Source organism: Pseudopodoces humilis, chromosome 15 (genome assembly GCF_049639895.1).
Source record: "Pseudopodoces humilis isolate 2021_Gansu_Grassland_sample_001 chromosome 15, ASM4963989v1, whole genome shotgun sequence".
NCBI lineage: Eukaryota > Metazoa > Chordata > Aves > Passeriformes > Paridae > Pseudopodoces > Pseudopodoces humilis.
In genome coordinates, this window is record NC_142214.1 from 4,530,218 (window position 1) to 4,542,578 (window position 12,361).

A 12,361-nucleotide genomic window follows, 5' to 3' on the forward strand; every position below is an offset into this window, starting at 1 on the left:
GTAACAGCTTCCCACGCCCAAACCTTTCCAAGCCTTTGGAAAATTTTACAAAGTATCTTAGGCTAAAAACCTTTTTGAGCTGCTGGATAACTTGAGGCAAACTTCACAAAAGTATTCCCATTACTTTTCCCTTGTTCTCCTTTTTTTCTCTTCAATGTTATCTATGGATCCAGGAACTCCCGGGCTGCTTAATCCAAAGGAGGCAGACACGGGGTTCTGCATGGAACTCGGAAAGCCTCGGTGCAGGAAAGCTGTGCTGCTGATTACTTTATCTCTGTTACTCTGCCAAACCCTCAGAATTTGGCAACCTGGCTCTTTTTATATCCGTTAGGCCTTTTTTTTCCTCCCTCCCTCATGACCCCTGTGGCTGCATTTGCCAGAAGTTCCCCATATTAGATATGAGGCTGTGTATCAGCATCCACGGGGCAGACGCTCCCAAGCTGCTGAAGTATCGAAGAATTCCAGAAAATTGGAATTGTGTGAAGCTTTTGGAGTTCAGCTTCAGCTCTGGTGAGCTGGAAGTTACTGTAGAGAATCATTTCACCAAGTTCTGTCCTCAGCTGTGTCCTCCAGAGAGGAAGAAATCAGTTTCTATTGTTTGTGGTTAATCCTACTGCACGTTTATATAAGCAATTATAGATTTTATTTTTGGGGTTAAATGAAGAACAACCATAGTAATAAAAATAAGGTTTCATAGGGATAGTTTTTAAAACTGAAGTGAGATAGTGCAGTGACCCAGTGGAGGGTGAGAAAGGATTTGGTGGCATTTTGGTGGATTTCTGTGTTCAGACATCGTTCTCCTTTATTTGAATTTTCCTGCATGTCAGGACAAGGCACAGGCAGCCGTGTTTTCCATCCTGATGAACGAAACAGAGCTCAAGGAGTTGTGCTGGGATTGCCTTCCCCTGCAAGAAAATTTTCTCTTTGACACCGAATCATAATTTCAAAACATGACAACTCTTCATCAGGACAGCAGCGTTTTAACTCCTTCCATTTTGCAACCTGGTCTTTGCAAATCCCCGTTCACTGAAGTTGTTCAGAGTTTGCTCTGGGCTGTAAAAGTCTGCAAGGTCACCCTGATTACTGCACATCAGTGTGGTCCCAACAGGGTGTTCTCGAGGAGACAGCCATTGCTGTGACTTAATCCAAATCTGCTTAATCACGTATAATCCACATAACTCAAGTATGCTCGCCCAGGATCCAGTTTCAGAGCTGTACTGAAGGGAGGGAAAATCTTGTGTTGTCACAAGTCCTGCTGACATCAGTGGGGTTTCTTATTGATGCAGGACTTAGTGCTGGCACATGCAATTACAGCAAAATTCAGGGTTTAGCATATTTGCAATTTACTGTATTTTTAGGAAGCTGTTGCTTGGAGGTGAGTGAGTAAATGAACTCTGGGCCATGTCCAGCAAAATCTCGGACTGAAGAGTTGTGCCAAGTGCCAGGGAAAATCATACAATAATCTGAAAGAATTGCTGGTGTGATTTAAAAAACACTGAAGGTTTTGTTTATATTTTTGTCTTACAAATTTCACTTGCTATGAATGAAAAAAGATCCTGTGTTTCCCTCAAGGCGTTCTGTGTTGGGTCAGAAATGTTTCAACAACAAAAACCATAGGATTTGTCAGCAGAAATGACACCCAGATGTTATTGCAGAGTTACTTGTTATGATTTTCATCTCCAAGATCCCAAAATATACTCAGCCTCTGTTACTGGGATGTGCACGCAGCCCTGTGGCCTTGGAGTCCTGCATCCCAAACCCTGCATCCCAAACCCTGCATCCCAAACCCTGCATCCCAAACCTGCATCCTAAACCTGCATCCAAACCCTGCATCCCAAACCCTGCATCCCAAACCCTGCATCCCAAACCTGCATCCCAAACCTGCATCCCAAACCCTGCATCCCAAACCTGCATCCCAAACCCTGCATCCCAAACCTGCATCCCAAACCCTGCATCCCAAACCCTGCATCCCAAACCCTGCATCCCAAACCCTGCATCCCAAACCCTGCATCCCAAACCCTGAATCCCAAACCCTGCATCCCAAACCCTGCATCCCAAACCCTGCATCCCAAACCTGCATCCTAAACCTGCATCCTAAACCTGCATCCAAACCCTGCATCCCAAACCCTGCATCCCAAACCCTGCATCCCAAACCTGCATCCCAAACCTGCATCCAAACCCTGCATCCCAAACCCTGCATCCCAAACCTGCATCCTAAACCTGCATCCTAAACCTGCATCCAAACCCTGCATCCAAACCCTGCATCCCAAACCCTGAATCCCAAACCCTGCATCCCAAACCTGCATCCTAAACCTGCATCCTAAACCTGCATCCCAAACCCTGCATCCCAAACCTGCATCCCAAACCTGCATCCAAACCCTGCATCCCAAACCCTGAATCCCAAACCTGCATCTAAACCCTGAATCCCAAACCCTGAATCCCAAACCCTGCATCCCAAACCCTGCATCCCAAACCTGCATCCCAAACCCTGCATCCAAACCCTGCATCCCAAACCCTGCATCCCAAACCCTGAATCCCAAACCTGCATCCCAAACCCTGCATCCCAAACCCTGCATCCCAAACCTGCATCCCAAACCCTGCATCCCAAACCTGCATCCTAAACCTGCATCCTAAACCTGCATCCCAAACCCTGCATCCCAAACCTGCATCCTAAACCTGCATCCTAAACCTGCATCCCAAACCCTGCATCCAAACCCTGCATCCCAAACCCTGAATCCCAAACCCTGCATCCCAAACCTGCATCCTAAACCTGCATCCTAAACCTGCATCCAAACCCTGCATCCCAAACCCTGCATCCCAAACCCTGCATCCAAACCCTGCATCCCAAACCCTGAATCCCAAACCTGCATCTAAACCCTGAATCCCAAACCCTGAATCCCAAACCCTGCATCCCAAACCCTGCATCCCAAACCTGCATCCCAAACCCTGCATCCCAAACCTGCATCCCAAACCCTTTTCAGAGCCAGGGGAGCTGTACACAGCTGTGCAATCCTGGTGAACAGAGCCCACAAAACTGTGCAAAGTAATCCCTAAAATAATTATGGAAAGGGCAAAAAGAAAACACCACACCTTCCAAACCTTGAACCCCAGCCAGGCTTCAAGGTAAATACTGGAATAAATAAATTCTGCATGATCTGAGAGGCTGAATCCCTACCCATAACCACAGTTTGTTGCTCATCTAGTGAAATAATAAATACAAGGTGAACTTTTTTTCGGCTTGCAAACTGTGTCACCTCTGGTGCATTTCTGATGTGACTATGTTTTTTTTTTTCTCTGTGGCCATTTTGCAATTTTCTCTGGGTTTGTTTTGATTGTAAATAGGCACACACATTAGCTAAAGCCAGATAATTTTCTCCTGGCCAGCTTTGCCAGTAAATCACTGAGCTATGTAATTGGGTTTGTGTAAAATTATGCACTGCAAACTTGGGAATAAGTAAAACAGAAACAAAAAGTTGGTTTTTGTAAATAGTACCATTTTTTTACATTCAAAACTTCTGCTTGACTCAGTTTTTCTATTCCCTATCATGATCATTCTTTAAATGTTGAAAGAAAATCCAGCTACAGGATAAATTCAAGCAGAACTGGTAATAATTTCTGGTTTGGCTTGTAGGTGGAGTTGAATACAGTGGTTAACTACAAGCAATATGTTCTGAAGACGGTGGTGTTCAGACAAATACTCAATTTGATTCTGATAAATTGGATGCAAGACTTTGACCAGCATGAGAAGAACAGGTGAGAACCCTTGAGACTGATGCAGAAATAATCAGTGTTTTGATGGTCAGGAAAAATATTGCTCCAGCAGCACAATAGATCTTCTATTAGAAACTCAAAATACTAATTACAATCTGCCTAAAGACTTATTATAAATGAAGTGGAGATAGAAACATGTTTATATTATGGGGAGGCTTATTTGCAGATAAGCAGGAAACCAGTCACACATCTTCACAAACATAATTTTAGCTGTTTTAATTAGCAGGTTTGCTTTGATTTAATTTAATTCAGCGATTCCTTCTATCTTTACTGACACATGTGCAAATAAAATGGGCTGACCTGACTCCTGACACGCCGTTTCCTTTCTCATTTCTGGATTTGTTGTTGTTGATTCCGGCAGTGTTTACGGTGGAATGATGGGGTCAGCACTTCCTCCCAGCACGGCCACAGATGGAGGGTGCGGATGACAACTCCGCATCCAAGGGGGCTTTTTCCCCCCAGCACTGCTGATTCCCGAGGTGCTGGATGTCAAAGGCCAGCAGGAGTCCCAGTAACCTCCAGTTTCCAATTCTATTTAGGGTTGGAATGACAAAAAAATATACTTTTTTATATATATATATATTTTTTTTTTTTTTTAATTTTTTTGTGGTAAAAGTGAAGCGACCTTTATTTGCTATAGAGCCAGACCCTGGAAAGAAACCCCACGTGTTCATCAGCTTTGGGTGGAAAAACAAGCTTTAAAGCTGTCAGAATTCATATATTTAATGTTATGAGATTTGGTGGGTTTATTTAACAGTGAAAGTTGTTATTGACAGAATAAGAACACGTAGTCCAGGATAAAATCACAACATTAATGCGCTGACAAAACCCCAAACTGTGTTGACTTTGTTGAGCTTTTTGTTGGTCTGAGGGCTTGGAAAGTATTTTTTCTTCTTTATGTCAGAAAAAACGACTGTTAATACGCCAGGTGTTGTTCTCCCTTCCCTCTGCACCCCTCCCTCTGCAGCCTCACAGCTCTATGAAAGGTAATTAAAACAATCACCGAAATGTTTCAAAGCTACTGCAGCCTTTACTTGACTTTTAAAATTCCTATTTGAAGAAGAATGTTAAAATTAATTTGTATCTGGCTCAGCAAAGTGCTCTTTACTTGAGCAATGGACTTTACAACATTGCCAACAAAAAGAATGGAATTAATATTATATTTGCCTTTATCTAGGGTTATTCTGTTAACTGTTTTATACTGGAAATTAATTTCAATATCATACAGATGCCTACAAGTCTTGAATGCAGCAGTTTAAGCATGCAGCCACAGCTCTCCTAGTTCATAATTGTGGTGAAAATAAGAATTCAAAAGGAATAAACTTGCCAGGACAATTAAATGATTCTGCCCCCAGATTATGGAAGGACAAAGTTTATATTCTTGGACTGTAAAATCCATAAGAGGGAAAAGTGTTATTAAAGAGGTATTGTTTGGTTATTTTGAAAAGAATGGTAATTTTACAAGTTTGTCTTTCTACTTAGGAAAAATACTTTGGAGACGTTGGGATAGGATCATTTTTGATGTGGAAAAGCTCCTTTGTTTTTCTTCCCCATCTCTGTTTTTCGTATTTCAGCTCCCTGCTTCCGTAGGGCTTTGGTAGCCTGGTAATTCATCTTTTATGGAATTCTTGGTCTATGGGACAGGATTTTATTACTAAAATAAGATTTCTTGTAATGTATTCTTTTTGATGCTTCAAAACCCCTTAATCTTTACAAATGAGTGTTTTATGTCCCTGTAAAGGGGATCCTTCTCCCTCCTCTCCTGGCTTGTCCCTCTTTGGGATTGGCACTTCCCTGGCATGGGCAGGAGTGGTGGCAACTGCTGCAAGCAGAAGAGACAAGCTGAGGAATTTTTGGGATGAATGGAATTGGTTCAGGCTTCAAAAAGATTGATTTAAAAAAAAGGGAAAAGCCACAAAAGGTTTTGTGTCTCCCTCGTTGGTGTGTGGGGAATCCTTGCCTGGCGTGGAGGTTAATATGTGACTAAAGCAAATGTTTTTACCCGTTTGCTTATGGAAATCTGAGAGATACCAGGGAACAGGGTGCAAACCAAAAATATCAATACTGACAAATTCAAACAAGGTCTTTTCCCCATTAAATTTCAAATATATGACTATTTGTGCAAACATTTCCCATTTGTGAAGGACAGCATAGCCTCGTCCTCTGTTTTTGCTCCCTTGTGGACATTTTTAACTCCTTCATGAATGTTTCTAAATCCTTTTCTCCTAACCACACACAGGTATGGCAAACAAATTTACAAATGTGGATAAAAATACCACCTAAATCCTCATCTGCATCGTTGCACCAACACAACTCAATCTGACAGTGTGTTTTTGCCAGGTGGAACAAAGAGCAATAAATTAGTTCTGAACATTTATGATCTTGCATTATAAAGACTCCAACAGACTGTGTTCAAAATCAATTGTCAGAGTGATGGGGATTAATAACTCTGGTTCCGTAACCTTTTCTGTATCTGCAGCCTGGCTAAGGGCACGTTTCAAGATCTGCTGCCATATTTCATTATTCCAACCTCCATTTGAAAGACCTTTTTGATGCTTAAAAAAAAGAAACAGATTAGTTTTTAGTAGGGCTGGATGAATAACTCAGAATTAATAATTCACTCAGTGAATTTTGCCTCTTATTCTGTAGGAAGAATGAAGAAAAAATAGTTGTCAGAATTTTTCTAGTGACTCATTGGGTTTTTTTTATTAATCAAAAGCAGAAATCAGAATTCAGGCTGTGTTATGTATTTGTGATTGATCAGTCAGGTGGTATTGGTTTAATTCCCCAATTAATTGAGGACAAATACGAGAGTAAATTTCATGATTAAATATTTGAGGAGACAGTATTTAAAAATCCTTTTCCACCTGCACAGAAGCTTAAAATCAGGTTTGGAAAGAGCTCTTGAAGGCAAAAATCAGAGTGCACGAAAATTGTTAGAAAGGAAATGTAAATAAATCAGGAATGTGGCCAAGCCAAGTTTATTGCAAAACACAAATAAGTTTGAGGCTTCCACAAAGTTTCCCTTCTTAACTCCAGCACCTGTTTTGGGAGAAGAGTAATAAATATTGGGATAAATATGGGAGCAAGGTAAATGAGAGGTTTATTGAATTTCCCTGTGTTCCCAGCCACTGTGCCGTGTTTTATGGGATCGAAATGTTTGATGTGAGTGGAACCATGTGAAGAATTGGCATCTTTTGGCTCTCTCTGTCTCCCTGCTGGAATGTTTGCATCCCACCCGTGCCAGGCTAAGAGGCATCCCTGTCTTCTGCATTTTCGAGCACTTTACTCTGCTTTCTTCCTAAATAGAGATAAAACAGTTAAATATTTCCCAGGAAAATGCCCACATGTGATCTCCAGGGCCGTGCATACCATCAAACTGTCATTTCCTTCGATTAACCTTCACCTGACCTCCCTCCCCGAGGCGCTTTCCGATCCCCTTGTTCCTCCACTTGAGCCTGGTGCTCTCTCAGGTGAGTGCCTCTGTCACTCACAAGCTGGGCACGTTCCTGGAGAAGCCAGTGGAGATGTTGGGATGGAAAACCGGGCAGGATTTGTCCCGGATTTCACAGCCCAGAGCCGGGTGGGTCCGCAAGTGCAAAGGAAACGCAGCTCGGATAAGAGCAGGTGAAGAAACTTGAATTTTAAGAGTGTCTATTAAGTGTTTTATGAGTATTGTGAAACATTTGAGATCATAAAAGGTTCATGACTGAGATCTACAGGAGTTTTTTGTAGTAACTTCTTCATGTTCTCAGGAAGGGCCAGTTTGTGGAGAATGAAATCACGACCAGGAGAGGATCAGAGTTCATGAGTTCACCTCCTTACAACAACAGAGTTTGGAAATTGCCAGGGTAACCTATTTTACCATTTTGGAACCCAACAGGTCTGTGTTTAGTCTCAATTTTTATCCACAGGTAGCAAGAAAATGAAAATTAGGAAGGCCAGAAGAAATGAAACCTTTCAAAATGATTCATCCCTACAAAAATTTCAGTTACTCCAAACTGAGGTTTTTTTTGCCTGATGGTTTGCAAGAAATGCTGAGGTTTGTGTCAGCTTGGGACAATTTTATTTCATTTTTTTGTCCTGAAATTCCTCTAGAGAGAACAATATGGAGCTGAGATATTATGAATCCAGTCAGATCACACTTTGGGCTGACAGCAGAGGCCACCAAAGCCTACATTGAATCCATAACTTATGTTTATGGAATAAAATACATTCTGGGTTGATAACAAAGGCCATGTGTGGTGAAGAATCTCTTCATCCCAAGGTAAGCTGGCACAGTGGCACAAGCTGAAACTAAGCACTTTGGTTCTAGGCTTAATTTAACTGTTAAATCTCATAACTTTTGCTGAGAGATTAAAAATGTGCCATCAGAAGCCTCAGCATCACACCAATTCCTGTGGATGAGGATGGTTTATCCTTTAAATCTGTATGTGATGTAGTAAATAGGTAAAAAATTTCCTCAATATTTCATCACCAGGCATAATTTACAGATGTTACAGGATTTTTGTAGATAGAGAATCCTGGAAATGTTTAGTTGGAAAAGACCTTTAAGATCATCAAGTCCTTTTTTTACCCTGAATCCCACTTTGTCCTTTTTTTAGTTATCCCATCAACACTTAAAGAACAGAGTCTAAGTATGCAGCATTCCATGATTTCTGCTCAACCCCTGATATCACAAAACCTGTTGGAAAATGGTTTTAAAGCAAAAAAAAAATTGCAATGTAAGATTCCTGTGCAAACACTGGACCCATCTCTTCTGCCAAGAGTTTATAATCTATTTTTTAAGTTTTTATTCATGCTGGGGTTTTTTTCCCTCCCCCTATTCCAGTGGGAATGTCACATTTATAAATCAGGTGGAAGCAGATATTGCGGAAGTGAGAATTTCCAGCATGATGTGGTTGGTGGACCGGTAGCACCAAGTTCCTGCACTGGTGGGAACTGGTGTGACTGGTTCAACCCCGTTTTAATTAATACCTAATAAAAAAATTCTATAATTCCACAGGGATTATAAAAAATCCCACTTTTGGAGTAAATGTGACCCGTTAATGTCCCTGTTAAGGTTTTTGCTAATGATTCCACAGGAAAAAAAACCCCAATATTTTCTGTGCAATCCTCCCCCAAACCAATCTGCAGTGACGGGGCTGTACTCACCTGCTGGAGTGGAGAATTTAAATGGAAGAACAAAAAGAAACTGAAATTGCCTTAGGGATTGAGGTCAGGTGAAGGTTAATCAAAGGAAATGACAGTAAAATGGCATTCAGGGCTCCTGGTACATTTTTAATCATTCCTCTCTCTGTCGCTCATAAAAGACACAAAAGATGTCCAACTTTTTTTGCCATTGTATTTAGTTAAGGATGACTTTTATTTTTGTCTTGATTGTTTTAAAATAGCCTCTCTTTTTGATTTCTCTTGTAGATTTAGCTCCTGAAAACTTGCATTGCCGTGCCTTAAAGATGTGTGTGGGAAATTGGGAATGTGTGTGTGGGGGGAAGAAGAATGTTAAGAAAAGGGAGTAATTTTCCCCAGAATATCACTCATTTTAACTTCTCTTTCTCAAGTGATAGATTTTGAAGGATTTCTAGAAGTCATGGGTTTAGGGAATAAATACTCAGAAAAGCTAAATATTCACATTATTACACAAGTGTCAAGCTAAGTGAAGTTCACGATTGCAATTATTGGAAACAAGAACAGTTTCTTTCACATTCTGCTATCTATAAGTTATAGTTCTGGTTTTAAATCAAAGTATTTTTTATATTTTTTTTGTAAAAAATATTAGAGTAATCTCCACGATTGCTAGGAAATCGTGAAGTCATGTCTGAATTTGCAGGCTGTTGGTGATATTCTGAATTTGTGCATGTGAAAAGGCCCCGTTTGGGAACTTTTCTTTCCCGAGTTTGGAGTTGTCACTTTCTGCTCGTCACCTCAGATAACTTTGGCATAACTACAACAGGAACAGGAGCAACTTTATGTAACTTATAACTGCCCAAGGCGACTTTTAAAAAATGTGAACAATGCTTTATTTTTTTTTCCCCGACTCTGTTTGTATAGGCTCCCTTCCCCCTGTAACACAAAGGGTCCTAAATGGGATGGATTAAACCCAAACAGCTTTTAACAGAGGTGGTAACTTGGTGTAGCAAATGTGTTCTCCCTGCTCTTTTCATCAGTGTTGTGCACTGAGCCCCTTGAATGATGCAGCTGGAGCTGAGCTTAGGCAGGACCTTGAGCCAAATTTAGGCAAGACCTTAAGCTTTTGGAGAGGTTTAAAACCCACATCCCTGCAGCCCCATGCAGAATGTCCCCACTGTTGCAGAAAAATGAGATTTTATGCATATGAATGCTCCATATTTTTTGGGGGAAAAAAAATAAAAACAAAATAGTCTGGAAGTGATTTCCCTGTGTGTCCTTGTGCTGGTGTGGCCGGGATTGCCACTGGGAATGTGGCACTTTTCCGCCAGATCCCGCTTAGCAAGAGCTGCCACATGGATGCCAGATGGGCTCTTTGCCAGGGAGGAGGAGGAGGAGGAGGAGGAGGGAAAGCCCTGCCCACCCTGCAAATGCTGCTGAGAAAAGCCTGTCAGGGAACTGTAAAAATTGGAGAAAATGGGAAATGTGTATCAGAAGTGTTTGAGCAAAGGTTGAGTTGAGCTGAGCTCGCTTCCAGAAAAGGGGAGAGGAACACGGTGGGGAGGGCTCTGGTGCTGGGAGTGCAGGGGCTCCCTGCAACAAGTGCCTGCTTTTGCAGGCACAGAGAGATGAGGAACCCGGGGATTTCCATGTTCACAGGGTCTGACTGGGATTTTCTGGCTGGAACAATGCCAGTGTCAGGTTTATGGAGGGCATTTTTCAACGCAGCCTCAGCCCGAGCAGCCAGTTCTGCTCCTGTAACTCCCTGTCTGGTAAAAACTCTGTCCTACTAACAGAAATCCAAATGGGTTTTGGTGTGTCTTTGGCCAAACAGGAATATCTGTTTAAGAAAAAGAGCAAAACGTGAGAGAGATCATTTAAAATGAGAATTGGGTACCTGATTGAAGGCAGCATTAACTGCTGACAACTGGAAAACTCTTGGACTGAGGGAATGTGATTTTTCCACCTGGTCTGGTGGAAGATGCCCCTGCCCATGGCAGGGGAGTTGAAATGGATGAACTTTAATGTCCCTTCCAAACCATACCATCCTAGGATTTCTTTTTTTAACAAACAACATTACCGCAGAATTTTGCTGAAATAAACACTAAAGAACCATGGCCAGAGCATATCTCTATTTTTAAAACATGCAATAAAAATATTCAGTCTATTACAGCCCTGCCTGCCCAGATTATTCAAGTATGGCAAAGAACAAGTTGGTTTTATTGCAACTACTGGGATGATCACTCCCTGTCCTGCCCAAGGAGCCCATCCTGGATCAGCGCTGCTTGTGAGGACAAGAAGTAGCTGGATTAATGGCTTTGGGTGTTTGCAGTGTTGCAAAGTGGGATAAAATAGGAGTATTTAGAGTTTCCCTATGGGTGGAAAGTGGGGTTTATGGGCAGAAAGGGGTTCAGTCGTGTTCAGTCTCTGCTGAAGCTGAGGTGAGGGCAGTGAAGCAGCTGAGCTGAGGGGAAGCTCTGCCTGGTGTCTCACAGATTTTCAGGCTGGTTTTTACATCTTGTACCAAGTTTCCAGCCTGACAGGGGGGGTCAGGGTGAGGAACCTCGCTGGAGCATCAAAGGAATATGATAAAATATGATGGAGGAACAGCAACAACTGATGGCTTTGCATTTCCTTTCGCTCCCCATTTTTGGAGAGAAACCTTCCATGCGAGTATTCTCAGGTGATGCCTTGGTTTCTGTTGGAATAAATTGCTTGTCTCAGTTTGATCCCTGAGCTTTTTGATAAAAATAACGTGGTTTTGTGCCTTATTAGAAGCATGGCTGAGTCCAAACCCTGGCAGGGCTGTGCTGGGTGTGAGGGATCAGGGAAGGTCAGGGATGTGCTGAGCACAGAGGCTCTGGTGGCTGCTGGCAAACACAGGGTTTGTCTCTGGGGTGCTCTCAGCTTTCCACCTTCATTTTCCACCCTTCCACCATCAAGATGCAGGGATGTTCTCCCCTGCCAGAGCTCTCACCAGGCCACTGGGCTCTCACTGAGCACCCAAATCAGATCCCTTGTGGAGGCAGAACCAGTCATTGCACAGCAATTTTATTGATGAGGCAGCTCATTTTATCGTGAAGGTTTCTGTGATAAATCCTCAATGTAAGCAAGGTTTGAAAAAGAAAGCAGTCAAAGCCTTTGAAAACATTTCTAAGTGGGAAAGTTTCAACATTTCTAACTGGGTAAAGCCCAGTTTTCACCAGATGCCCAGACAGGTGGCAATAACCTCCATGATATCCTGCTGGCTCATCCCTTCTCCTGGTGCTTTGTCCCACCGGCTTTTGCAGCTCTGAAATGAATGAGAAGCAGAAGGCAGCCAGCCCTATTTTCAGGTTAGGGGAGCTAGATCCCCTTCCTGAGGTTATTTGTTGTCTCTTCTGAAGTTATTTTAATGCTTCAAATAGAGACAAACCAGTTCTGAGGGATTTTAACCTGGAAATGCACTGGGAGCAGGCACTCC

At 42.2% G+C, this 12,361-nt stretch overlaps 1 protein-coding gene across 4 annotated transcripts in view; it reads left to right on the plus strand.

Moving 5' to 3' along the window:
* LOC148183054 (uncharacterized) overlaps positions 1-12,361 on the plus strand; it is an 80,046-nt gene that overhangs the window by 22,307 nt on the left and 45,378 nt on the right. For all 4 annotated transcript variants that reach the window (XR_015773869.1, XM_088062690.1, XM_088062689.1 and 1 more), the window contains one exon: positions 3,632-3,753. Coding sequence is in view for 3 of the 4 variants with exons in the window: in XM_088062690.1 (XP_087918816.1) it covers positions 3,741-3,753 (13 nt within the window). In the remaining variant the exon portion in view is untranslated. The remainder of the gene's footprint in view (positions 1-3,631; positions 3,754-12,361) is intronic.